Below are 26,341 nucleotides of genomic sequence, written 5' to 3'. Positions count from 1 at the left end.
GAGAAGAGAGAGAGAGAGAGAGGAATGGCCACTTCTTTTACTTTATTTTTTTATTTTCTTCCCCCACTGCCGCCCCCCCCACCCCTCCTTCCTGTCTCTACGGTGGCTCATATTCCAGGGTGCACCTCTGTCATGCTCCTCCAGGTTCACTGCTGAAAGTCTGGTTCTTTATAGGATCGGGACAGGCTTATCCAGCGAGGGAAGGTCATACTCATCTCCCCCGGAGCGCTAATACTCGTCGCAATGAAATTTTAATAAGTCAATATCCCACCATTCGGCAGCAAGTTATTAGAGGGGATGCATTTGCCCCTTCTATGATTCTATCCATCTTACAATCTGTTCTCTATGTATAATTTCACTGACCTTCTTCCTCATCCCTATTGCATCCTCTTCTTTTCGGCATATTGGTAATTTGCCTAGGACAGCGGTTCCTCGAATTAGCACCATAGCGGAGCAGAAATGGACCAGGCATAGACTGTATATAAATATGGACTACGCGTCCCCACTTCCTTGCATTGGACAAACTGACGCTATTTCCCCTGGGATACGGGCGGCGCCATGTTGCGAGTTTGGAGTGGGAGTCTGAGCAGTACGGGTCGAAGGGCGGAGCCACGCAAAGTTGCGTAATCAAGGCCCCGCCCACACTTCCTCCAGACTCACTCGCATTTTTGTTTAATTATTACTATGCTCCGCTCTATCTCCACCAGTTATAAGGAAATGTTGGATTATACACTGTACTTGTTATTATTATTTTTTTTTTACAACTCTCACAGTCTCATGGGACTGCTTTACGGAGCAGTTGGCATGGCAATTGGTAGTCACCATTATGTCACATCCTGCTTCTATAACGTAACTACAATTAAACTTATCCAAAGAATTGACACTTGAACATGCATCAACATTATATTAACAACCTGAAATGGTAGAAACGATCCTTGAGAAAAAAATATTTGACTTGTATTTTAGTGTTTTAGTTTATGCCCATCCGCTAACATGAAGAAGGTGGAGCTTATGACCTATACTGCAGCCAGCCACCAGGGGGAGCTCTACTTGCTTTGGCTTCACTTTTTGGAAGCCGTCCCGCCGTTGACCTTCATACCGTCTATGGGACCAACTAACCAGCCCCCCTTTTCCATAAAAATGCAAAGAGCAGGAACCATGAGGGGGAGCGAGACAGAAGCAACGTCACCTTGAAGCTTCTAGAGACAGGCGAGCGGGTTAAGGCTCAGGGGCTGGGCCAGGAGAGTTGTTAGAGATGGAGCTTTTTTTAAGAGGATGAGAAGCTATGGGGATTCACAGGAGGGCAGGAATGCAGAAAGGGGTAGTAGTCAAGAAAATATGGAACACCAATTACTGCAGGGTCAATTCTTGTTTTTTCTTTTTTTTGAATGTGTCTAATTTTCCTGCAGCAAGCAGTTTGTTGAGCAGAAGTTTCTCTATTTGTACCCCAGTTTTCTCAAATAAATAGACTCTGAGCACTGTTGGCGTCCCTCAGCTAAATCAACAGACAATGATGGCCAAACGCTACCGTACCGCCAACCGTGCCCATTTAATTAAAGAAATCTGACGTAACTGAGGGACAAATTTAGAAACTTTCCCCTGCCCAACTATCCGACAATAGAAACTACAGTTTATACTTTAAGGCAAACAACGCTAAAATACAGAGACGGCGAGGAGACAGGGGAAGGGGCAGGGGCAGGGGCAGGGGGGGGAAGGTTGGCATCCACGATGAGTCAAGGAGGCCTACCGAGGTTGACGGTGAGCTTGACGCGGCCCCCGTCCAGCTCCAGCCGCAGGGTGTCCGCCGACTCTTTGGAGGTGGTGGCCATGAGCAAGCCGTACGCCCGCTGGGACATGAAGCGCAGCGCCACGTCCTCGGCCTCCGTGTGCATGGTGACCGGCATGATGATCTTGAGGTACATGCTGCCGTCGTAGCTCAGCACCGTCGCCTCTGCGCAGGGCGGAGGAGAGAACGGGTGTAAGGTAAAGCGTAAGACAGGAGGAAACGCTTACAGAGCGATAGACAGTGATGAATCCACAACCTGATTACGTTTGGAAGAGATCTGACTACTTACACTGATCAAAAAAGTTTGGAAATGTAAGTTTTTTTTCTTCACGCAGTCAGATAATTTGTTTGTTTTGTTTCCAGTTCTTGCCTTTCAACTATTCCAAACTGTATTTGGATGTCGTATCTACCCCACGAGATCAAGGGAACACTCGGTAACGGAGAAGATCAAAGCCACGTGTGTCTGGAAACTTATCACGCCGATCAAACGCCGTCAATCTTGCCGCACTTCTCAGTCGCCTAGATGGGCTTGGTGACAACGCGAAGACAGCGCAAGCTACACCTCTCCGTCTCTTTCCGTTTTCTTTCTCTACATTTGACCCATCAAAAACTGCTTCGCCAACCTCTCCACCTCAGTTTCTCCCAGCTTCACGACTTACGCGTACAGTATCAATCGCAGGAAAATGTCGGCAGCGGGAAGCGAGGCCGGATTCCAAAACATCCTCGTTCACACCAGGTGCAACTGTGTTTACTGCCTTGCCATAAATAGACCGCTATGGAGACCGCTCTTATCTCGCGGTGTGGGTTGAGATGTGTCACCGTAGGCCAACATGAGTCACTGTCAGAGAGCTCCGAGCGCTTGGGTTTAAGAGAGCGCGAAAGCTTGACGTTTAAAAGATGCAGAAAATCCCTGCCACGGGCGACCAATCAGGTAAAAGCAGTGGTCTTGTATTTTATAGCAGATTCACGCACCCTAAACAAGCGGACATTTCGCTCCTTAGCAAAAGCCCCCTTAAAAAAAAACCGCCATCACACTCTGCTGTCTATGAATTAAGTGGTCAATCACTTGCAGTAACGCAAATTTCCACTAGATGGCAGAAGAACATCAGAGAAAACTCACACATCAGAGCAGCCAAACTAAACTGTTAAAACATCAGCTCTTCAAAATAAAGGTGTTTCATCCTCTGCCTCGACTGTCCCGATCTGGACCCAGTCTCTCCTTCCCTCATTACCTTCCTTGTCCCTCAAAACTGCATACTGTCACGGCTCACTCAACCCCCCCCCCCCCCCCCCCACCCCCCCACCCCCCCAGCACACACACACACACAGGCGTGCAAAGGCAAACCGTGGACCGAGGCGCCCGCAGCTAATTGGGATGAATCAGACAGACGTAGTGCTATTTGACTAGCTCGCACCGCTCCACCGCGGCGTGCGTGCCACCCGGGTTCGCGTGATTGGCACAGATGGCGGCGGTAGGCCTGGCTGCTCTGTCACATAGCTGCCAGAGCCTCAGCACTTTAGCCTGGATGCCCCCCTCACCCCCTCTCCCTCCCAGCACAGATACAAGCTGAGAATCTGCTGGCATTTGGTCCACACGTCTCCCTGTGGAGCTCTCACTCCTACTATAGCAGCAGCTGCTTGATTGTGTCGAATACAAGCAGGAATGTTAGCAAATATGTCCAAATGCTCATTCTACATCGGTTGTCTTGTTCTGGTTTCTAATTTAGTCATTTCATTGCCCCATACTGGGGCCATCGCTGATTACCGTTTGCATATTTAGTTTATATAGCAGACACCCTCACCTATCTCGCAGTTGGTTCCCAGGTACCCGGTGCCGATGCAGTCGCAAATGTAGCGGTTCCAGCCCTCCTTGCACAGGCCCGCGTTGCCGCAGGGGGCGCTGCTGCAGCGCTTCTGCAGCTCGCGGGTGCAGAAGCTGCTGACGCCCAGCGCGCTCTGGATCTCGGCCAGGCGGCGCACGTCGCGGCTCTTGCCGTCGATGAAGAGGTCGCGGACGCAGCCCACGTAGCCGTAGTTGAGGAGGGCCGTCCACACCTCCGGCGGCAGGATGAGGTCCGACTTCGACTCGGGCAGGCCGCCCAGGTACATGTCGCTGTCCAGGTCCAGGATTTCGCTGCCCTCCGGGGAGCTGAAGGGCATGCTGCGGCTGTTGACGGAAATAGAGCCTACACAGGAGGGAGGAAAAATAGGTGTTATATCAGGCTTACATGAATAAAAGCAGCTTGTGTCCGTGCTTGTGTCTGACTGAGAGCATGTCCAGTATTTAGTGAGTGATCGAATGTGTGTTTTAACGCCTCAGAGGGACAGTGCAAATGACTGAAGGTGTGTGTCATCTGAATAGGAGGGCGAGCGGGTGGGAGGTCAAGTGGCTGAGCGAGTGGGCAGCAGTGTGAACGGATGAGAGGGAGGGGCGGTAGGTGGCTAATTTAGAGACAGAACGGAGACAGAAGGACGTGTAAGAAATAGAGGGGATGGATGACAGGGGAGTGTGTGTGTGTGTGTGCGCATGTGTGTGTCTAATGTGTCTATAATAGGCTAAATGGAGGAGAAGGGAAGCAGAATGCAGCAGGGAGTGGGTGAAACAAAAGGCCCTCTCGCTTTCTGTGATTAACGACTCCATCTTAATTTTCTATTAAAAGCCAATTACAGCAGGAGCAGCGGCGAGATCGCGCACGTGCACGCACACGCACGCTCGCACACACACCCTTCTTCATTAGAAGACACCATTACGGGGGAGATATAACGTCCAAGGTGCTCGCCCACCTACGGATCATTCATCAGACGCCGCACACTCGGGGCACGCAGATGCTCCTGCTCGCGCCCACAAGCGGAGACAGAGGCAAATTGGAGACGTCGCAGCGATGAGAAATACATTCAGGCTGCATCACGCTCAGAGTGTGTCGCTATTCCTTCACTCCGCTTGAGACCGCGAGGGGAGAGCGAGACGGTTTTAGACTGTGTCGGTCAATTCCTCCTAATCCCGGGATTCAAATCTGCTGCCTAAAGATGCCGCTAAGTATGAAGACACATTCGGGGAGAGAGAACTAATCTGTGTTCATTTCAAGTGCACATCTGTGGACCTAGCAACGGATACTGAGCTCACAGTTGTAAAGCTGTAACTGTAAATGTACTTCTACTTTTTAGTTTTGGGGGACTTCCTCGCCTACGTACACTGGAGTGGATCTGTGCACGCTGAAGGCTCATTTAGAGTACTGCGGGACATAGACGCCACAACCTACATACGTAGCCTTCCCGCTTTACTTTCAATAATGGCGACTCAAATATTTGCCGAAATTTCACCACAATTTTGCCGAAGTTTGTATTCCCGAACCTCCTCAGTAGGGATGCACCGAAATGAAAATTCTTGGCCGAAACCGAAAACCGAAAATGAAGGGGGAACACAACTGACTGAGCATATTTGTTTTGATTTTCATTAAGAAAAATTGGCGCACTGCACCTTTAGAAAAATAGCGCTGTCCCTTTAAGAAAGACGGTCGTCTTAATTGAAGCTGTTGCACGGCTGTGGATGTGAGCCGCTGAACGGGCATGTCGCGATAAAAAGTGAAAAAACAAAACAAAAAGATGAGCTTTTTTGTCTTGCTGTTTGTTTTGGAAGTAGAGCAGATAAATGATTAGACTAAAATTTAGAAAATCTTTTTTTTCCCAATGGCACGCGATCTACCGGTCATCACGATTGACGTACTGGGCACTCCTTTTGCCTTGGCACCATCACTGGGAATCTTCTTTGCTTGGATGTTTAGAGTTCAGGTGACATATTAAATGCAAATCGCTGTCAGTGGGTATTTATATAATATTTATATAATACAACATCCTGTTTCGGCCGTGTTGTTTCGGTGATAAAAGTCTTTCGGCCGAAAACCGAAAATACACTTTTGGGCCATTTTCGGCGGCCAGATATTCGGTGCATCCCTACTCCTCAGTTAGCCTTTCCAGGATGTGTTCCATCTTTATTGATCCAAAACAATCAATTTGAAAATTATGGAGATGGAGAAGCAGCCGGAAATACTAAAGCGTAAACACGCTACTACCAAGCGGACCAATCACAGCTCTTGCGGTTTTGCGTTGCCTGCGCGCGTAGTTACATTTCTGGAGAGGTGCAACGCTCGATCAAAGTCTAGATCAGTTGTCAGTCTCAACATGAAGCCACACTCACCTTTCCTTCCTTCCCTCTGGAAATCCACATGGCACCATTCCCCATCGTTGACCTTCTTGTTGCTGGCCTTGAGCTTTGTCTTTCCGGAGCCCATATCGATCAGGAGGTACAAATACCCGTCGAGGAGCTCCATGGCAAAGTAATCGGTCTTCAGCTCCCTGCCGGGCTTCTGCTCCTTAGGACCCTGCGGGCGTCCGTGGCTGAACAGCAGGAGGCCGCTGGGCTCGGTGGTGCGGAAGTCGAAGGAGATGGACCCCGTCTTCTTGGTGTTCCACTTGGGCAGGGAGATGTAGGACTCGGGGGTCTCGAAGGTGACGGGGTCCAGGGCGGCCACGTCCTCGCAGCGGAACACCAAGTCGCCGTTCAGGGTGATCTTCGGGTCGCGCTCGATGGCCAGCCGCGACAGCTCCAGCTTGAAGTCGTTGTTCTTGTACACCACCTGCGGGGCAAAAAGAGCAGCGGTCGGTTTGAGATGAAGAGCCGCGACGTGACGCAGCTGCAGGATCGAGCCTGCAAATTCATGCTAATTGCTTTAGTTAGTTTCAAGTGTAATCTATAGCAGCTGCTGGGAAATCTCCACAGCAATCGAAACGTGATTGAAGGAAACATGACTTTCTCTTTAACGGCAGCGGGAAAGCAGCATTAGTAGTGCAGAAGCTGCTACTGCATCTCCTATCCACGATCCCCCTGACAAGAAATTTAGGTCAGACGAGCCGCTCAGCTTACTGATGTTGAATAATTTGGTAAGGAAATCCTTCACACACAGAAACTGACACTGAGCGACCACTTGGGGCCCCGGCAGTTGCCCAGGGCAGGATTTCATCGATCCTACTGATGTCTGCGAGGGCCGGGGTCGCGCGGGTGCACAACATACGCAGAGGTTTAAGCTCTGACACTCGGTCAAATCCATAAAAGTGTTGTAGAAGAAAAAAATGTAGCTCAGAAATGAAAGTAAACATGCAGAATTAAGTGAAAAAAAGAGGCTTCGGGGGATATTCATAAAACAGAAAGAAGTGAATGTTGCCCACAGCCTTAATGCAAATGTCTCCCGCAACCTTTGATGAAATACAGCTCTATTGTTTGAGCTCAAAGTGTGCGTTTATGCCTCGCTGTGTGCATTCATAATGGATTAAGAGCTAAAGGCAAAGTAAATTACTCTTGTCTTTTATAGTTTCGGTTTAACTTTTATTTGCTCAACACTGTGCGCGCAGTGTTTTGAAAGGCCGTCCTCAAGGTAACAGCGTGAACCAGCCGAGGTCTCTTTGTTTGCGTGTTTTCTCATCACGCTCTCGCACACCTACACACGGTCGCTGACAGTCAATGAAGGAAAGAAAACTAATAATAATAATAATAATAAAAAAAAGTGGCTTCTCTATGTTTCTCCCTTTGTTTCGTGTTGATGTCTAAGCTGCGGAGATTCTCAGGTTTGATCCTGGCAGCAGATGTGTTATTGTTGAATTGAGTACAACAAAAAAAAAAAGCTTTTTGTAGACAAACAGAAGAATTAAATCAGCTGGACCAAACTGCATTGAGCTTAGAAAACTAATCCATTTCCTCTATCCACCAACTAGTCGACTTCACTGCTGTGTCATTACGCTTTAAGCAGGAAGTTGACTAGTCGCCGATTACGTGACAATAACAACACGGGCGCCTCCCAGAAGACAGATGAGGAGCCCAGTGGGTCGTTGCGGCAAAGTAGCAGCGGTTCATCATACTTCACTAAAGATGAAGCTCATTCTACCGTGACATGCAAGAATATGTAAGTCAGTCCTGGAATACAACAGAACTACTACTGTAATGCACATGCATCCTCTAATGCAGGGGTGTCAAACATACGGCCAGGGGGCCAAAACCGGCCCACCAGATTGTGCCAATCTGGCCCACGGGATGAATTTTGTAAAGTGTAAACATTACATTGAAGATATTAACTGCAATTAACTGTTATTCCTAGGGGGCGGCACAATGGCGCGGTGGTTAGCTGTTGGCTAGTTGGCTTTCTGTGTGGAGTTTGCATGTTCTCCCTTTGTCTGCGTGGGTTCTCTCCGGTACTCCGGCTTCCTCCCACCGTCCAAAGACATGTTCATTAGGTTCATTGGTGATTCTAAATTGACCGGTGTGAATGTGAATGGCTGTCTGTCTCTCTGTGTTAGCCCTGTGAAAGACTGGAGACCTGTCCAGGGTGTACCCCGCCTCTCGCCCAATGACAGCTGGGATAGGCTCCAGCAGACCCCGCGACCCTCAACAGGAACAAGTGGTTACAGAAGATGATGAAGAAGATGTTATTCCTAGGATTTACGCCATTTTAGTACGAGTTATGGACATAACACAACACTAAGACCTAGAACTAAACTAAACCTTCTGTTGCTCCTTATATGTTTTGTAATAGTACAGTTCATTAATGTGAACGTTTCCACAACATACTTGTTCTTCCTTGCACCAAAACAAAGGGAAACGTTTGGAGTTGTCATTATTTATAGGTTAATACGCCGTTGTGTTACTGGTCCAGCCCCGTTGAGATCAACTCTTCATGTATGTGGCCCCTGAACTACAATACGTTTGACACCGCTGCTCTAACGCTAGCAGAGGAATCGTCCAAATCCTCTCAACAGGAGTCAGTTAACAACTTCACCAAACGTCCTCCAGTACCAGAGAGGAGGAGGCTGCACATCAACTGTTTGCTGGTGAATGTCATTGTCTAAACTTATTAGACCTTTAGCTGCTATACATGGAAAAGGCTACACTATCCTGTCTAACAACACACTGCGAAGTACTATTAAATGCTACTGACGGTGCAGACGGTCTATGGCCGACAGTAGTTTGTGTTCAAGCTTCAATTACTTTGCAGAAAAGCCTCTGTAGCTTCCTTTGTGTGAGACGCTACAATATGTATTCAGGTCAAGAATATAGATTTCATCATTGCAAAGCATTACTTTCTACTGTGTTGACATCATTGACTAGTCTACTCGACTTTTACCACATATTAGTCGACTTTAAAAAATCCAAAGCCATTCAACCCCTACTACGTACAGCCTGCATTGTTTTTTTTGACTACCTAATGTGTCCAGACTGCTGCTGTCATCCCTCATTGTCTCTCACAGTGTCTCTTTCAAACGCCCTCCAATCTCACCTACTTTTATTCTCCACACACATGCACACTCTCTCCCCCTCTCTCCCTCTCTCTCTTTCTTCCTCTCTGTCAAATACTACACCTACACACAGGCACTGAATGCTCAACCAGAACACAGATACACTGGGTTATTCTTGAAGCCCAAGCCAGTCTCCCCCTCTCTTCCCCTCTCTCCCTTCCCCCCTTTCGGTTATCTCCTGCATTGGCCACGCCGCCACATGTACTGTACACCTCATAATGTCGTCATTAGCGGAGATTAGTCCTGGTAATTAGCCACGATAACGCTAAAACTGGCAGCTAATAAGGCGTGAACTCGCCTGGCTTAAGGTGTTAGAAAAAGAGTGTTAGGTGTGGGAGCTGAAAGGCGGTGGGAGGAAGGAGAAGATTTATTTTTCTTTTATTTATTTTCAGGTATTTTTATTTTTTTTTTTGCCATTCTGCCTCCAAATAAAAATAGAAAAAAAAACAGCCTGGTGTTAAGCTTTATACAAAGGATCATGCTGGGAAAGGATGAGGCAGGAAATCAAGCCAGAAACATGCTGCATCGGATCAGGTCAGTATCTGCAATGTGGCCCCGATGACTACATCTGAAAACAGACGAATCTAAACCACCGTCTGGTGGCTGTGATATAAAAATGCATTCTGACGTCAGCGGTCACGCTAACATGAAATCTACTGTCTCAAGGAAACGACGAGCGCTTGGCAATCGAGGCAATCCTGATCCGCTTGAACAACAGCAAACCTTGTGCGCAGGTAACAGCACAACTGCATGACAGCCGCTAGCATAGACAACCAGGTCAAACAATGTTGAACCAATCAGGTATGGTTAATGTGTTTCTTCCAACTACACAAAGGCAACGTGATACTGCTGTGACAAATCAGGGCTGGAGCCCATCCCAGTTGTCATTGGGCGAGAGGTGGGGTACAACCTGGACAGGTCAACAGTCTATCGCAGGGATAATACAGAGACAGACACACTCACACCTACAGCCAATTTAGAATCACCAATGAACCTAACGAGCATGTCTTTGGATGGTGGGAGGAAGGCGGAGCACCTGGAGAGAACCCACGCAGACACAGCATCTTCCGTTCACCAAGGGTAAAGCGTACAAGACCCACTCAGAGACATCTAATATTCTGCACCTTGGTAAAGCGAAGGGTCAAGATGATCTGCGCTGAGTCAAAGCCAGAGCCAGGTTCCGCATAAACCCCTTGTGCTGTTTCTTCTATTCCTTTCACACCTGGAAACCCTGGATTTCCACATCCACATTGTAAAACGACCTTCTCGGTATTCTGTATAGCGTACGAGTGTGTGTCTGTCAACAGTGTGGCAGGGCTAACAAGCCAAATCATAGCAGAGTGGAGAGCGTTTCTGTCCACAGAGAACTGAAAGGCCGCTGTCAAAGGTCAAAGTCCGGAACATAGCTAATCATACTTTAATTATAAATACAGTTGAGATGTTGCTTACTATAGAATCTACTATACTTTACTGGATGGTGTCACTTTTTAGATATTTGCATTTCTGACCTGTTGTTTTTCCCTCTGCTCTAACAGTACAGCTTACACGGGGCCAGTGCCTCCCTCAGGGGTGACTCCATTGATTTGTTTTGTCATTGAGAAACTACAGGTCTGGAGAACGAGAATAATCATTTTATTTTTTCCCCCGATATACTCGGGGTTGTGAATGTTTGACGAATCCATATCCCGCCGACAGTTCGAGGCTGCCTTTGCGCAGTTGTCGCGACCGATTGACGGACCACCCGTCAGCTACGTACGCTGTTATCCGTGCACTGATTTAACAGAATACTGTACGCATTCATCAACTCCAGTGCGATTTACTGACAGTTTCGGGTGGTGCGTCCGCTTCAGCATGCGTTCTACTGACGCTGCCGTTGCCTCGGCAACAAGAAAACAAGAGGAACAGCGGCGCCCTTCCGGCGGCAAAGTCAAAGCCGAGTCAATGACGGCGTGGTGGGTCAGGCGACGGGTGAGTCCAGTGGATTTTATAGTGAAAGCAAAAGGTGAGGCTAGCAGGAAGCCGCAGCCGAGGAGACAGAGCATCAATATGAAGTTGGGAGGGCAGAGAGGGGAAAGAGAGTGAAAGAGAGCGAGGGCACGGAGGAGGGCAAGAGCATTCATCCAGTGCATGGAATCAGTCGAAGAAATCAATTTTTAATTTGGCTGTCAGGATGGCAAAGCTGGTGCACCAACAGCGCTACCGTGGACGTAATTACACAAAAAACTGCCCCCCGAGAAAGGGAGGGAGGACGAGAGGGAGGTGGGGAGGTAGGGAGGGAGGGGGAGAAGCGATGAGAGAGGCAGGACAAGAGTGACAAAGACGAGCAGGAGTGGAGAGAGGCCGAGATGGAGAGGGTAGCGCGAAATGGGCGATAGCAAGGTCACTGTCTGGGAGAGAAATAGAGCGGCGGAGGTTGCAGTGGAGAGACAGATGGTGACATGCGGGAGAAGAGAGGAATCCGTGGAAACAAGACCGGGGGATGAGCAGCAAAGAGACCTGATTTCACACACCCCCCCCCCCCCCCCCACCTCTCCGAGGCGAAGCCTTGAAAAACACACACACACATCAGACAGCGTATGATCATAGCATGTGGGCGTCTTTGAACACACACACACACGGAGGAACCCACACACACACACACACAAATACAAACTTCATAGAGCGTCAGCGTCTCTCTTTTCTACTCCTCTTCTGCTGCGCTCTTCCTTTAGATTTCTGCCGCCTGGAGGGTGCTGGCCAAGCGTATCAAAGGCATTTGACCACGGTGGCGGCATGAAAGCTTTGCCCCGGACCATAACACCACTGATAATCCAAGCTGTGCTACGGAACCCGCACAGGATGAAACACACCACTGTCTGCCCCCCAACCACTCGCTTTCCTCTTTACTTTCAGCCGCTACTACTACTACTCTACCTGCTGCTCTCGTTTACTCTCATTGCCGGCTTTCTCAATGCCTTTTTTTTTTTTTGCGTGGCTACCTTTCTGGCTCGGTTCAGCTGATGTAGTCATTACAGCCTGACCGCAGCTTCGAGAAATTGGAGACCTTGAGACTGGATGGAGGCCTCAAGCTTCTAGTGAGCTCGAGTCTGGATCCAACATATATTTTTTAACCTGTACTGAGCCTTAAATGTATTACTTTAAGTAAAAAAAAAAATCTGCAAATGGATTGCACATGCCCTTAAGTGACATCCCATTCTTAATCCATAGGCTTTAACATGACCTCGGCACAACCTTTGCAGCTGTAACAGCTTCAACTCTTCTGGGAAGGCTTTCCACAAGGTTTAGGAGTGTGGATATGGGAAGTTTTGACCATTTTTCCAGAAGCACATTCCTGAGGTCAGACACTGATGTTGGACCAGAAGGCCTGGCTCACAGTCTTTGCTCTAATTAATCCCAAAGGTGTCCTATCGGGCCATTCAAGTTCTTCCACACCATACTCGCTCACCCATGTCTTTATGGACCTTGCTTTGTGCACTGGTGATGTTGGAACAGGAAGGGTCCATCCGCAAACTGTTCCCACAAACTTGTGAGCATGGAATTGTCCAAAATATCTTGGTATCTCTTGGTATTAACATTATTAATGTTAATGGACACTACTGCACCTTACACCTTACCCTGTATATATAATTTATATTTATATTCTTCCATTTCTTGTACATTTGTTCATATTCTAATTTGATAATTTGTACATTTTGGCTTATACTATTTCTATTTTATGTTACTAGATCTTATTCTACTTATTTTTTATTTCTATTTTATTTAATTTAATCTTTTCTTTTTATCTGAGGTTCTTAAGAGTGTGTTTTTTATGGACAACTAAGCTACTGTAACCAAGCAATTTCCCTTGTGGATCAATAAAGTTTATCTAAGTCTAAGTCTAAGTCTATGCTGAAGCATTCAGAGTTCCTTTCAACTGGAAGTAAGGGGCTAAACCAAGCTCCTGAAAACAACCCCACACCATAATCCCCCCTCCACCAAACTTCACACTTGGCACGATGCAGTCAGATGAGTACCGTTCTCCTGGCAACTGCCAAACACAGATTGGTCCATCAGATTGCCAGATGGAGAAGCGTGATTCATCACTCCAGAGAACGCATCTCCACTGCTCTAGAGTCCAGTGGCGGCATGCTTTGCATTGCACTTGGTGATGTCTGGCTTGGATGAAGCTGCTCGGCCATGGAAACCCATTCCATGAAGCTCTCCACTGTTCTTGAGCTAATCTGAAGGCCACGTGAAGTTTGGAGGTCTGTAGCAATTGACTCTGCAGAAAGTTGGCGGCCTCTGCGTATGCCTGTGAAGGTTCTCAGTCAACCAGGTCATGGTATATCCAACAAAGGTTCAAGAAAGGCAACTGGACTTGTAGAAGTCTTTGAACCTTTGTTGGATAGACCTCTGCGTACTATGTGCCTCAACATCTGTTGACCCCACTCTGTCATATTATTCGTAGCTGAGTTGCTGCCGTACCCAGTCGCTTAAACTTTGTTATATTATAACACCACTGACAGTTGACTGTGGAATATTTAGTAGCGAGGAAGTTTCACGATTGGACTTGTTGCACAGGTGGCATCCTATCACGGTACCACGCTGGAATTCACTGAGCTCCTGAGAGCGACCCATTCTTTCACAAATGTCTGTAGAAGCAGTCTGCATGCCTAGGTGCTTGATTTTATCCACCTGTGGCCCTGGAAGTGATTGGAACACCCAAATTCAATTATCTGGATGGGTGACTGAATACTTTTGGCGATATAGTGTGTAATGCTTCATATACTTTTACTGCGCTCATAAGCTAACCCGTGCAAACACAGACAGTGAAACGCTACTCCAAAACAGCGGCTTCTCGTTTGTAACAGCACTCATCTCAGAGGAGAGCAACGGGTTTTTATATTCTACGCTCGGCCAGACGAAACTTTGAAACATAAGCTGCTAAATAACAAATGCAGCCCTTGGCGGAAGGTCAAACACGACTAACACCACTTCCTACCTGATTCCGTCTGGAACTTACTCCTTTCCCTTTTCTCTCCAATATCTCACCTCTGCCTCAAACCTATCACGTTCCATTCTCCTCTCACGTCGCCTGCACTGATGCAATCCATTAAGATCCGCAGCCAATAATTTCACCTCCGTAATTCCTCTTTCTAGTACTATGCATATTTAACTTGCATTTTTTATTTATTCCTCCACTTTCCACTACTTCGTTCTCGTATCCTCTTTAAAGAAGCAACTCTCGCTAATCAACTGCTAACTAGGAGGATTCTCAGTCTAGTCAAAAGTCTCAAAATTATCAGATTCCATTTCCAGAAGCTTGCTTCTTCACGTCCACGTCTATTTGTTGCCGCTACCTCTGGCCAGTGCCTGTTTCTCGATCACTTCACACCCCATTCCCTCTTCCCTGTACTCCGTCTGTACACTGACTGTAAATCCAGCCTTGTCTTGATGAGAGAGGGGACAGTTAAACGCCTTGGGAACTTTAAGACCCACTAGGGATCCCTCCTGATAGCAACCCAAATAATGAAAATGTAATTCTACAGGCGTAATTAAGTTAGAGATAGGGTGATTACGGCGCGATCCATTAAAAGTGATGGCAAAAGTAATTACTTATTCAATCAGCGTGGTTTTATGAGGAAATGCAATGGCACCATGCTGCGTCGCCTCTATACAAGTCATTACATTTACAAGGGCATAATACTTTAAGCTGTGATTGGTCCTCTTGACAGCTTCTTCAGCCATGAATTAAAGCCCTGGCGAGAATAAAAGTCAGCTTCGTTGAAGTTGGGTTGAAGTTTTTTTTTATAAGGCAGCTGTCCCTTACATGTCCATCCATCACTACGTGTGGTTGTATATTATTACGCTCGTGTGAATCGGAATCTTTCTGTTTTCCTGCAACCCACACACTGTGTGCAACTCACAGTGTTTGGTCTGCGTGCGTGGTTAGAGGAGAGCGAGGAAGCGCGGAGGAAATAAAACACTTGAAAGAGTCACGGGATACCGCGCGTCTGACACCTCCTACTCTCACATACGGGAGTTATATCTGCCCATACTGATGAATCTCAAGAGACTGTGTCAGTCAACGCGAATGCGACGGTGCGACTGTGTGTGAAGAGGACGCTACGTCAAACATGTCACACGTTGTCACTGTTTGCGTGATTGCTTTGCATCAGAATCACCCAACATACCGGCCCGATTGGAAGGACTTCTATATAGGATTCAGAGCGCTAGGGTAAACTTTTGATAATCTGTTCACTGGGATAACATTGGCGCCTAATAACCAAGATGTTTGAGAAGGTTCTCAGTCATCCAGGTCATGGTATATCCAAAAAAGGTTCAAAAAGGCAACTGGACTCTTTGAGAAGACGTTTCAGCACTCATCCGAGTTGCTTCTTCAGTTCTAGGGGACTGGTGAGAAGTCTGAGGTTTAAATAGGAACTCCTACTGAAACCACTATTCATAGGGAAAGAGGACAGGGACAAAAACAGTCCGCCCCCTCAACGACAGGTAAGTACCCAACCGTTAATGGAAATTAGCTGCAACGGTTTCTGGTTGTTAACACAATCAAAAAAAAGGTTAAAAAAAGGCAACTGGACTTGTAGAGTTTTTTGAGAAGACGTTTCACCACTCATCTGAGTAGAAGCTACTCGGATGAGTGGTGAAACGTCTTCTCAAAAAGTCCAGTTGCCTTTTTGAACCTTTTTTGGATATGCCTAATAACCAAGTAAACATGGATCCACCTTACTACACCTGCGTGCTTAAGATACCTCTGGACATAGACGACATAGTCTATGTACGTAGCCTATGCTGGTGCAAGCCATTTATACTTGTGTGCTTCTCAGCCACCCAAACGCTAGTCGGCGATGTGTCTTTTTCGCCAGCCGGGTGAATTTTTGCTTCTACTTCCTGCTTCACCTTCTACTTCCTGCTTCACTTTCAACAATGGCGACTGAAACTTTCGCCGAAATGTCACCCAAGACGAGTCATATCAATGTTTGTATCTACAAACCTCCTCTGTTAACCTTTACTTGATGTGTTCAATTGGTCTGAAGAATGTTCTTCCATATACATGTTGCCCCTGTTAGGCAACCATACAACATGGGCTGCTGGTCAGAGTAATAGGACACTGGCAGCGTTGTGGCAACAAGAGACCATGGAATAATGAAGAAAATCAGAGTTGCAGTGATTATTGGTGAGACAAAGACAAAGAGGGAGGGTACCAAGCTGAACTAATCTCAACTTTTGAGCAACGTGATTGAGGCGACAACCAGTGGGACAGACTGATACAGTTGGATACCAAGGCAACCAGAGCCTGGAACCTCCGCTGGAGTCGAAAAGTCAGCCACAAAGCAATATGTGATGAGCGCAATGTTTTATATGTGGACAGGGCTTGGAGTAGCCACTTACATCTTTAAGGCAGCCCATGAAGTTGTTGCTGACTGGTGATCCGGGCAGGTCCGCCGTGTTGGGGCTCCCTCCAATGTAGAAGAAGTCATCGGAGCCCAGCATGGTGTAATCCTCCTGGGTGTAACCAGTGGTGGTCAAAATGCCATCGACTGAGATAGTCACCTGGCACAGGCATGGCCCAAAAGAGACAGAAAAGGACAGAAAGATAGACAAATAGAGAAGGAACAGACAGACATAGAGAAGAAATTAGAAGAAATGGGAGGGAAAAACAAGGAAGAGATTGGATTAAACGCCAGTAATAGGTGGGGGCTGTCCCTTAAAGTGTATCGATTGGTCGGTTTCTTTTGGTGTCAGTCAGACTGAGGGCTTTCACTCTGGAGTGCAGTTGCTAAGAGAAAACCAATGGAACAATGATTGAAGGACTGAAGGACTGTGAAATCACTGCCAGTGGTAAAAGAACAATCCTGACTAAAGGCAGAGTAAAGCTTTAACTGTAGCCTGCACTTGAAAAAAGACGTTCAGAATGCAGCAGTAAAGGATAAGCAGCGAGCATCTGCAGACGTACCGGATCACGTGCTATCTGAACCTTTGTGCTAAAGCTTGAACTTTCCACGTGGCGCTACATTCCGAATGCTAACTGGGCTTTCACCGTGATCGCCGTAGCTTATTCTGCTCCATTCCTCCGCTGAACCAGCCTTTACTCGAGTCAAAGCATCAGTAAAAATAACTCCTCTTTCAATATTTAATTGGCTCAAGTCTGGTATTTTGTGCAAGGTTACACATTTTTGTGCTGAATGTTTGATTGCTGACAGAGCAGCGAGCGCCAGGTGGAATCAAGAATCAAACACACAGCCGCGAGCGGATGGCGGGAGACAACTTTTGGTACATTTCCGAGGCTCTCCCAGGCTCTCCCGGAGTCTTTTTGAGCTAAAAACGATATTCCAGCGCCTGAGATGTGCAGCCTCCGCGCTCTTGCGCCCGTAGACCGCTTTTGTAGTAATGCAACGCCGAACCCCAAAAGGACGAGGCAAAGCAGCTGTTTACACCAGACCTCGTCAGCTCAAACAATACCTGGAGAATTAATAAAAGTGAGATCTGCTCAGCCGGAATTAAAACGCACCTCTCCTCCGCGCAGATTTTTCCAGGGGTCATCACAAATGAAAGCGTTCTGCTTTTACATTACAAAGCAGCACAATGAAACACTTGAGGAAATCACTTATAGCTGTAATTTGGTTAATTGCATTACATCGCGGACGTATCTGCTGTCAGTCAGTACAACAGCCACGCTGCAACGCGGACGTCCCGCCGAGTTTTTTTAGATCCGGGTAGAGACTCTTGCAGTCAGCGACCAATTTATTGTCTAATTATCCTAAAAAGAGCCGGCCCGGGTGAAAGTGAAGCACTCCAGTCTCTGATTCGACATCTGCTATTCTGCATAAACGTACAAATACAGCCCTGCCGGGAGCCGCGTACACAACCATCTGCCTTTCATTACCGCCGCATACTAAAAAAATGTGAGGCGAAACGCTCAGTGCTATAATTTCGCCGAGGTCGAGCTTTACACTTTTGGTCATTTCCAGGGAGGTTTTGCATATGGCGGTGCTTCTTTCTGTCACGGCGGATCTAGAGACTCTGCTTTGCATTAGCATAATTTTGACAAGGCTAATTTTTCACTCATGAGCACAGGTACTGCTTTGTTGTTAAATAACACACAAAAAGGCTGATTTGAAAGAGCGAAAACAGCAGCTATCCACAAAAAATAAATAAGAATGCTTTGATTTGATGCGACGTACAGGTCCACAACCATGGCAACGTGCGTCCTAAAGCCCTGGGCTGAAGTGAAACCTTAGCAACTGCACTCCACAGATCAGTCGCCCCAGCTGAGTTCTCATCTTCTTCTGTTTTTTCTTTTGTCTTTTTCTTGTACTTCCCCTCTTAACAGGGCAACTCATTTTTATGTCTGCTGTTGCTACTCGTGAAAAAAAAAATCATATTGTCCAGATGTATTTGGCATGAAAAAAAAATCTGCAGTTCACAGTGCTGGTATGCGGGGTCGTCTTTGGAGGTCTCGGACCGGGCTTTCAGCAGGACCGACTTCGTTTTGTCCTGTAGTGATGAGAGAGACCTTACGGGCTAAGGAGGAGAAACTGCTTGGAAGGGGGATTTATTGGCGCCGTGAAGCGTCAGTGCCGACTTCGGTTGGGCCGTCTACCTCTAGGATAAGCTCGAGATATAACGTGCAAGGCTTCGGAAATTAAACAGTTGACTAAAGAGTTGAGGAATATCAATACTGTTAACGGCCAGGCTAGGCTCCTGAGAGATTGTGGGGGAAATATTTTACGGACGGTTGCTGACTGTACATCTTCAGGGGCTGAATGTACTCATTGGGGCCGTGAAGGACTAGCAATGGCTAGCTGCCAGACACCTAGAAAGCTCCCAGCTCAGAGGGAAAATCAGAGATTAGCTATATGTTCTTTCTTTCTCTTGCACTGTATTTTATCCCACATTCCACCACTTTAAAGATTCATCAAAGCCTTTAATACATGCAGTTTCCTGGAGCAAGTATATTCTATTCAACAATTTGTCCCCAAACATAACAACATGAACCGTTTAAAAAAGGGCACAAAGAGACGAACAGATGCATCGCTAACTTTGTTGCCGTTCACAAGAGTTAGCTGTTGTTTGCTGCAACCGGACCGCACATCCATCCCACCGACAACATTGCAAGCGCTTGCATCACTGACAGTAAGGAGGGAAAGGGTAACGAGATCACAGGTTGCTAGCTGAAAACACCATGCACACATTTGCATCTCAAATAGTTTCTTGTACAGTGCAGACACGATTGTTTCTTTAAAAAAGAAAATCCTTTGAAAGGGTGAAATGTAACGACTCTGACAGAAAGATCCTGGCAGGGTTTTGTTTCTGTGGTCATTCATTGCGAAGAGGTTGTAATTGCGGCCATTTAACTTGGTCCTGTAGAACTGATACAAATAAATCAGACACCCTGGATGCAACTGTTATAATTAGGGATGTCCCAAACCTGCCTCAGAGGTCGAGTCCTTGTGTGTTACCCATATAAACGGCAGACCAAAGTATATTCTGCTACCCGTTTTAGAATATTTTTTAATCCTTCTCAGAGAACGATGCCAATCAACAAGTGATTAACGAAGGGATCTCTGTGGAAGCTCTACACCTCCTGCACATGTTTGTTCTGATATTATACATGGTCCGCAGAGGAACAAGAGTAAGAGAGGTAGATCAGTGCGTCTGCGAGCCTGCACCAAAGTAAACCTGAGGATGCTTTTCAAAATTAAATTAATAACGTAAAATAAACATTAAGGAAGAGCGCTTCAAGAGCTATTCGGTCCGAAAGCGTATGCAGAGCAGTAAAAGTAAGGACAGGGGACCAAAAATAAACGACTGGGACATCCCTAATCATAACGGTCACTCTCCTGCTCCCTCCCAGTCGATCTGACTGAAGCGCAGCGGCGGCTAACACCAGGTCACGGACGCAATAAATCACCCGAGGGTGAAGATTCACTTTGATGAAACGCTGTGGCATCCTCACGGGTAAACCTCCTCCGGCATTAGCTCCCTTTGTTATTTGTCTACGCTTGACAATAGCTCGCAGGTGAAAATAATGGGTGGTTGAAATCCAGATTCAGGTCACTAGATGAAAACCTGACCGTGTCTGCGCGTTTCCTTGAAAGAATGCTTTCAAAGTAACGAAAGAGACGTGAGTGAGGGCATCCAGAGCAGCCAGGGTGAGAGTCTAACACTCCCATGCAAGAGTACTGGATAACTTTGCAGTGTATATATATAGTTATATGTAATTAACATAAAAACCCATTATTTCTGCATGAAAAAAATAAAAAATGTATGATTTCTACTGCTGGGGGAAAAAAAACCTTTGAGATCCTGGCGACAACATGGTTTGAAAATAATTTGCCGCAATTGTGTGATGACAGTTTCCATGTTGCAACAAAGCCTAGTGTGACAATGTAAGACGCAGAGGAAAACCCGATAAGAACAAAAATACAACTGACTAATTAAGGCTTTTACAGCATCCTTGTCGACTGTTTTTCAAGTGTGAAATATTCGACTGGCTTTGTTCTCCCTTTTTACACCAACCTCGAAACAAGCAGCGAACACAACGCGGGCCTATTTAAAGAGGAAAACACTCAAAAGCTCGACTGCTGTCTCTATTAGATTCCAGTTTTTCACACAGCCGGTCATCAAATATTTCTTTAGCCCGGAAAACACACAGAAACTAAACAGAGCTGTGTTGAACCGAAACTGCACCGAAGGCTGAATACACTGCGAAGCAATTGACACACTCACTGGAGTTCAAGCCATGAGAAGCATTCGGTTTCATGTACTCGTGTAAGCTGCTGAACTGGCGGCGTACGTTGTCCTGCGATGGAGCAATGCCTCCTTTTATGCTATTAACCTCCCCGTTCAAGCCGTGTCTGTAGAGACTGATAAATCATCAACCACCGACAGATTAGCAAAGCTCCTGTAATGGGGCTCCGTGTGAAGTGTACGGTGAACTAGGACTCTTCTCTGTGGAGCCCTGAGGTGTGCTCAGCTGAGTGTGTCACTAGCTCATTGACCATTTCTTACTCTATGACTGCAGCAGGCTACCGGGGGGCTAAGTAAAGCGGATCTGCCTTTCAGGAAGTAAACAAGGGTGAACATTAGTCAAAACTGTGCCGCTGATTCCACCAAAAACACACTTTTTGAATGCAGCTTGGTTAGCCCTATCATAAGATTCTGTGGACACTTAAACTTTAGCGAGCTCAAAGTTCTTGGAGATGAATTTGGACTCACATTTGTGGACACAATCCCTCAATGTACCTCGGCCATAGACTGTATAAAGGTGGACGGACGAACTGCTCCTCAAAAGTGAAGCCAAAGCAAGTAGAGCTCCCCCTGGTGGCTGGCTGCAGTATAGCTCATATAAGCTCCACCCTCCCATGTTAGTGAATGGGACTTGGGCCAAACTAAAACATTAAAATACATGTCAAATACTTTAGTATATTTTAATTTAGTTATTTGACACTATAGAAACAGGATGTGACATAATGGCGACGCCAACCGTTGCCATGCTAATCTCTCAGTAGAGCGGTCCAGTGGGACCATGGGTAAAACAAGTACAGCGTAGGATCCAACATTTCCTTGTAGGTGGTTGAGGTAGATTAGAGTGTAGTATTAATTAAATGAAAACGCAGGAAAATAGCGTCAGTTTGGCCAATGCAAGGAAGTGGGGACGCATTGTCCATATTTATATACAGTCTATGCCCTCAGCACTCACAGCTCATCCACTGTCTGTTGCGCTTCAAATGTGTCTGGGAGCAACTTATGTGCTGACTCGTGAAATTCACGTCCCAACGGTCACTATTCCAAACACCCAGTCTGTATGTACTGTAGGTAATTTATTTGTGGACCTATACAGCACAACGTGTCTACGTACGGACACCTTCACTCTTTAATGTCGTAATCCATGCCGGCTTACTTACCATTGTTGGTTCTACATCTGATTACTGCCAGAGATCTTTTGCAGGAAGAAACAACGTGTTATCATTTGGTTTTAAAACATCACACATTTACACAAGTCCCCGCCCCTCCCCCCACACCATTTGCTCCGGTCAAGCCAGGTGCACAAGAAAGAAAGTTGCTCAGGACAGAAAAGGAAAAACAATTGGCTCCCATCCAGCATTGGACTTTGATAGGTGTCTGGCAGCTTGTCCAAAGTGTCGTATCAGGGCGCAAATTGTGTCGAGATGTTGGCCTTGTAGGGTGGAACACTAAGCCGTGGGCTTCGGAAAATAAGCTACGCTGAGGTTAGTAAAGACATGAGGGAGGGCTGGGAAGCTTGGGGCGGTAGCAGCGCTGTCTGGCAACAGTTCTCAAGAGGATGGGCAAAGAAAGTGGGGGGGGAAGTTTTTCTTTGTATGCCGAAAAGAGTTAAAAGGGTTGGAGGGTGAACGGAATCGGTTAGTACTTTTGTAAGTAAGGGAAAGTCAGACACAAAAATGGTTGTTAGTACAGTTACAACAAAGGTTTGATTCAAACAGTTAATTAGTAACACTGTTTTAGTAAATTTAGTCAAGGTGGTAAGAGTGGGAGGATTCTTTAAAAGTCCTCTGCAATTTGATTGCTCAAACCGGATCCAGATTTGGACTGAATGCGTTATTTCATGTGACGAGGGTTTGTTTTGGTTAAGAAGAAACAAAATGAACCCATCCAAGCTCACGGGGTGACACACAAGCCATGCAACTTTACAGTGGAAGGATGACACAGTGGAGGATGGCGGATGGGGAGGATGGGTGGAGGAGGAGGGTGCGGGGGGTGGGCTCCATTAGACACAACACAAACAGTTCAACGGTTAAAGCGGAAAAATAAAAGAACAACCATCTGGCAAGATGCAGCAAAATGTTGAATTGGAGTAGATGTAATTGCAGGGCACCACAACACCAGACAAATGGAAACAAAAAAGGAGAAGGGAGGGATTCAGTGTTAAGGGTTTTGGTTTTGGACAAGAAGGCAACATAAAAAAAACCCATGTAGACACGTGTACAACAGACCGACACGTGCTGGGCTAGAGCAGCGACTGGTCACACCCCGACGGGATGCTGATGTGGAGACGTTCTAGCCGACAGAAACATGCAAAGAGGGTGCGGGGGGCACGACCACTGGATACTGTCAGTTTGGAGGTGGACAAGATGGGAGCAGTTGTCGACAACCACAGATGAAATCGAGGGGAATGAGAGGGTTTTTTTAAAGAATAGGGAAAAATTGAGAGGGGAGAAAAGACGTCTCTGTTTTTGGTGAATAGAGCAATTAGTATTGCAGCAGCGGGGGCATGTCGTAGCATCGCTGCCCCTGAAAAAAAATCTGCACTCAAAGTCGTGATTGCAGTTCTCATTATGCCTCTGCAAGATCTTCACCGTGGTATTTCTGACGCCGGCTGGAAATTGCCTCATCACTTTTGTCAAATTTGAGCCAAGACGGAGCGAGACGCTACCAGATACAGTGGCTTTTCCGCGGCAGAGCACTCCACTCCACTCTCGCAGCCCGCCGTGCCTTATGATGGATTGGCCGGATTTATTCCTCGCGGCATCAATCCTCTATTCACCAGAAAATGAAAATCAGTCTCCCCTCTTCACTTTTTTTTTTTTTCCCTCTTTTCTTGTTTCAGCAAGATAGGGAGTGAGGTCATTATTCGTTTTAGTAAGTTAATTTTGAAGATAAAACTCATAGAAGTAATAAAATAAAGTCAAAGAAATAAATCAAATAAAAGGAAACAAATCAACAGGGTGTGGCTAAATGTCTCATGGCCGTATTGATTATATTAGGACAACTCATATATGTATGTATATATGTTAGCCATGATATATACATATACATATATACTCAATGCAATCTCTATATAAAAAAAAACAACAACGACAATAAGAGATTGGAAAGTGTTTGTTGGAGGGAGGGGGGGGGGGGTCTCTTCATGCAAGAGGGGGTGAGGCCCGTAAAGTATAAGAAATATATAAGTTAGTGTTAGTGTTAATGAGGGGTCGATCGCACACAGTTCAGAGTCTCTCAGGTCGTTCTCTTTACGGTCCGCATCAACGGGCAGACAGTTCGGTTTATTGATCGGAAAAGTCCAGTGAAAGCAAGTAGGACTGAGCACAGTTACGCTCTAGTTTTAACCAGGTGAGTGTGTTGGTCAGGGACATAAATGTCTAGATCAGGGGTGTCGGGGCCATATACAGCCCAATTTGACCTAAAGCGGGCCGGACCAGACTTTTTCCATTTCTTTTAGTGCAAAGAAGAACAAATAAATTAGGAGAACGTTCACATTTAATAAACTATCTGTAGTGGCTAGTCCTGTACTTAGCCGCTTCCGGCTGATGGTGGGCTTGAGGCTGTGCTGGGACGTGTACTCAGTTTAAAAGAAAATAATAAACCAATAGTCCGTTTTCTGTGATTTACTTAGAATGTCCTTTTATTTGTTGTGACAGTGCCTTTGGTTATAATCAGAGGTGGCAAAAGTATTCACATTCTGTACTTAAGTAAAAGTACGGATACTTGTGTAAAAAAAGTAAAAGTACTGATTCACCTCCTTTACTCAAGTAAAAGTAAGAAAGTACAGTCTCTGAAATGTACTTAAGTAAAAAGAAACAATTTATCCGTTGATAATGTTGCCAAATGAAACAGTTCTAGCAGAATAATCTAGACTGAATTGACCAGATGTCCTGCATGAGCATCTGGATAATTTTTAATAATAAATTGAGGGTTATTGGGTTGTTGTTTTTAAACCGCTAGCTAGTGTTAGCTATAAACTATCAAAACGGTGTGTTTCCATAGCATTGCTAACGTTGTAAACTAGCTTCCAAAAAATCCTCAAAAAGCTAATGATAGCAACAGAAACCACACCATATTTGAATTTTTTCTTTCTTTTTCTTTTTTTTCTTTTTTCACATTAGCCCAGTAGTTCTCAAATAGTGGGGTCAGGTGGACTTTCAGTATTAACGTCTTTATTGATGCTTGAACGATAAACAAGCCTCCAGTCACTAGGTGGCAGCAGAGCTCAAACTAACCAACAGGCTGCCTGTTCCAAGCAGTAGAAGAAGAACATAGTACACAGTACTTAAGTACAGTAACAAAGTATTTGTACTTCGTTACTTGCCACCTCTGGTTATAATGAAAACATATGGTTGAAATCATAAACTCGAGCACAGTCGAAAACTGTTGGGCTCCTTCCACTTCAGCAAACAAAACACATAATTAACCCAAACTTAAAACACCTGTAGCAACCTTCGACTGGCATGAAATTCAACCACTGCATGACGCCTTTGCCGGCCCCTAGTGGCTCGGAGGAAAACAACCCTCTTAAAGAATATGTGGCTCTTACACTATCCTTTAAAAAAAAATTAATTTCTTTAGAAAACTAAACGCTTAAATGTTTAGTCCTAGGTCTCAGTGTTGTGTTCTGTTCACTTCGCTTTCTTAAACAGTGGACAAATAATGGAATAGCAGTTATTTTCATTGAAAATGCTACGGGCCGTATTAGCCCCTCTGGCCGGCCGCTTTTGGCACACCTGCTATTTTGGAAAACCTCCTCCTGTTCGGGGGTGACTGACAACTGTGTAACTGATATTTCACGTCAACTACGCTCCGAGGTCGCTTAAAGCGCTTCGTTAAGAGTGCACGGTGTGTGTGTATGTGTGCACGAGAAGGAGTGCTTTCTTGGAGGAGCCCCCCCCGCCGGATCATAAATCAGCCTAAGGCCGCTAATGGGATCAAGCCCTCATTTGAGGCCTACTTTACAGCGGAGGGCTTTGACCACTAAATCAAGAGTTGTAAATACTCTTCATGACTCCATAAAGCACGGGATGGCAAGCCTAGATAAAAGGTCGCTCCATAACAGCGGGATGGGGGGAACAGGTGCAAGTGAGGCGAACGAGCAAGAAGGTCACTTTGGTGCCATTTCTCTCATTTTGGCAGAAAGCTGGGATTTATTATTTTATTTATTTTTATACTTCCTTTCACTGGAATGGCCATAGCACACTTCTTTTTTTTTTTTTGTATCGGCATGAGAAGTCTGCTGTGTGCGCTCAATTCATAGGGTTATTCTAAATAAAAAGCTGAAAATAAATAAATAAATTAACCAGTAAGGGAAGAGGGATTAACAAAAAAACGTAAAGGTAACTGCTAAAATATTTTTAATTGAGAAAATATCTTGCATTATGATTCTTTATTTCTTCACACGGATAGTGTTTTTGAACTAGAAGAAGAAAAACAAATGAAATTAAAAACAGAAAG

At 45.9% G+C, this 26,341-nt stretch overlaps 1 protein-coding gene across 3 annotated transcripts in view; it reads right to left on the bottom strand.

Moving 5' to 3' along the window:
• nrxn2b (neurexin 2b) overlaps window positions 1-26,341 on the bottom strand; it is a gene marked incomplete at its 3' end in the record, with an annotated part of 633,819 nt that overhangs the window by 356,105 nt on the left and 251,373 nt on the right. For all 3 annotated transcript variants that reach the window (XM_084551818.1, XM_084551817.1, XM_084551819.1), the window contains 4 exons: window positions 16,520-16,681; window positions 5,982-6,420; window positions 3,589-3,972; window positions 1,748-1,951 (listed from right to left, as the gene is read on the bottom strand). In XM_084551818.1, the coding sequence (XP_084407944.1) occupies window positions 1,748-1,951; window positions 3,589-3,972; window positions 5,982-6,420; window positions 16,520-16,681 (1,189 nt within the window). The remainder of the gene's footprint in view (window positions 1-1,747; window positions 1,952-3,588; window positions 3,973-5,981; window positions 6,421-16,519; window positions 16,682-26,341) is intronic.

Source organism: Chelon labrosus, assembly GCF_963514085.1.
Source record: "Chelon labrosus genome assembly, chromosome: 1".
Lineage (NCBI taxonomy): Eukaryota > Metazoa > Chordata > Actinopteri > Mugiliformes > Mugilidae > Chelon > Chelon labrosus.
Note: the sequence above shows the minus strand (reverse complement) of the source record. Positions and strands in the feature narration are given on the sequence as shown.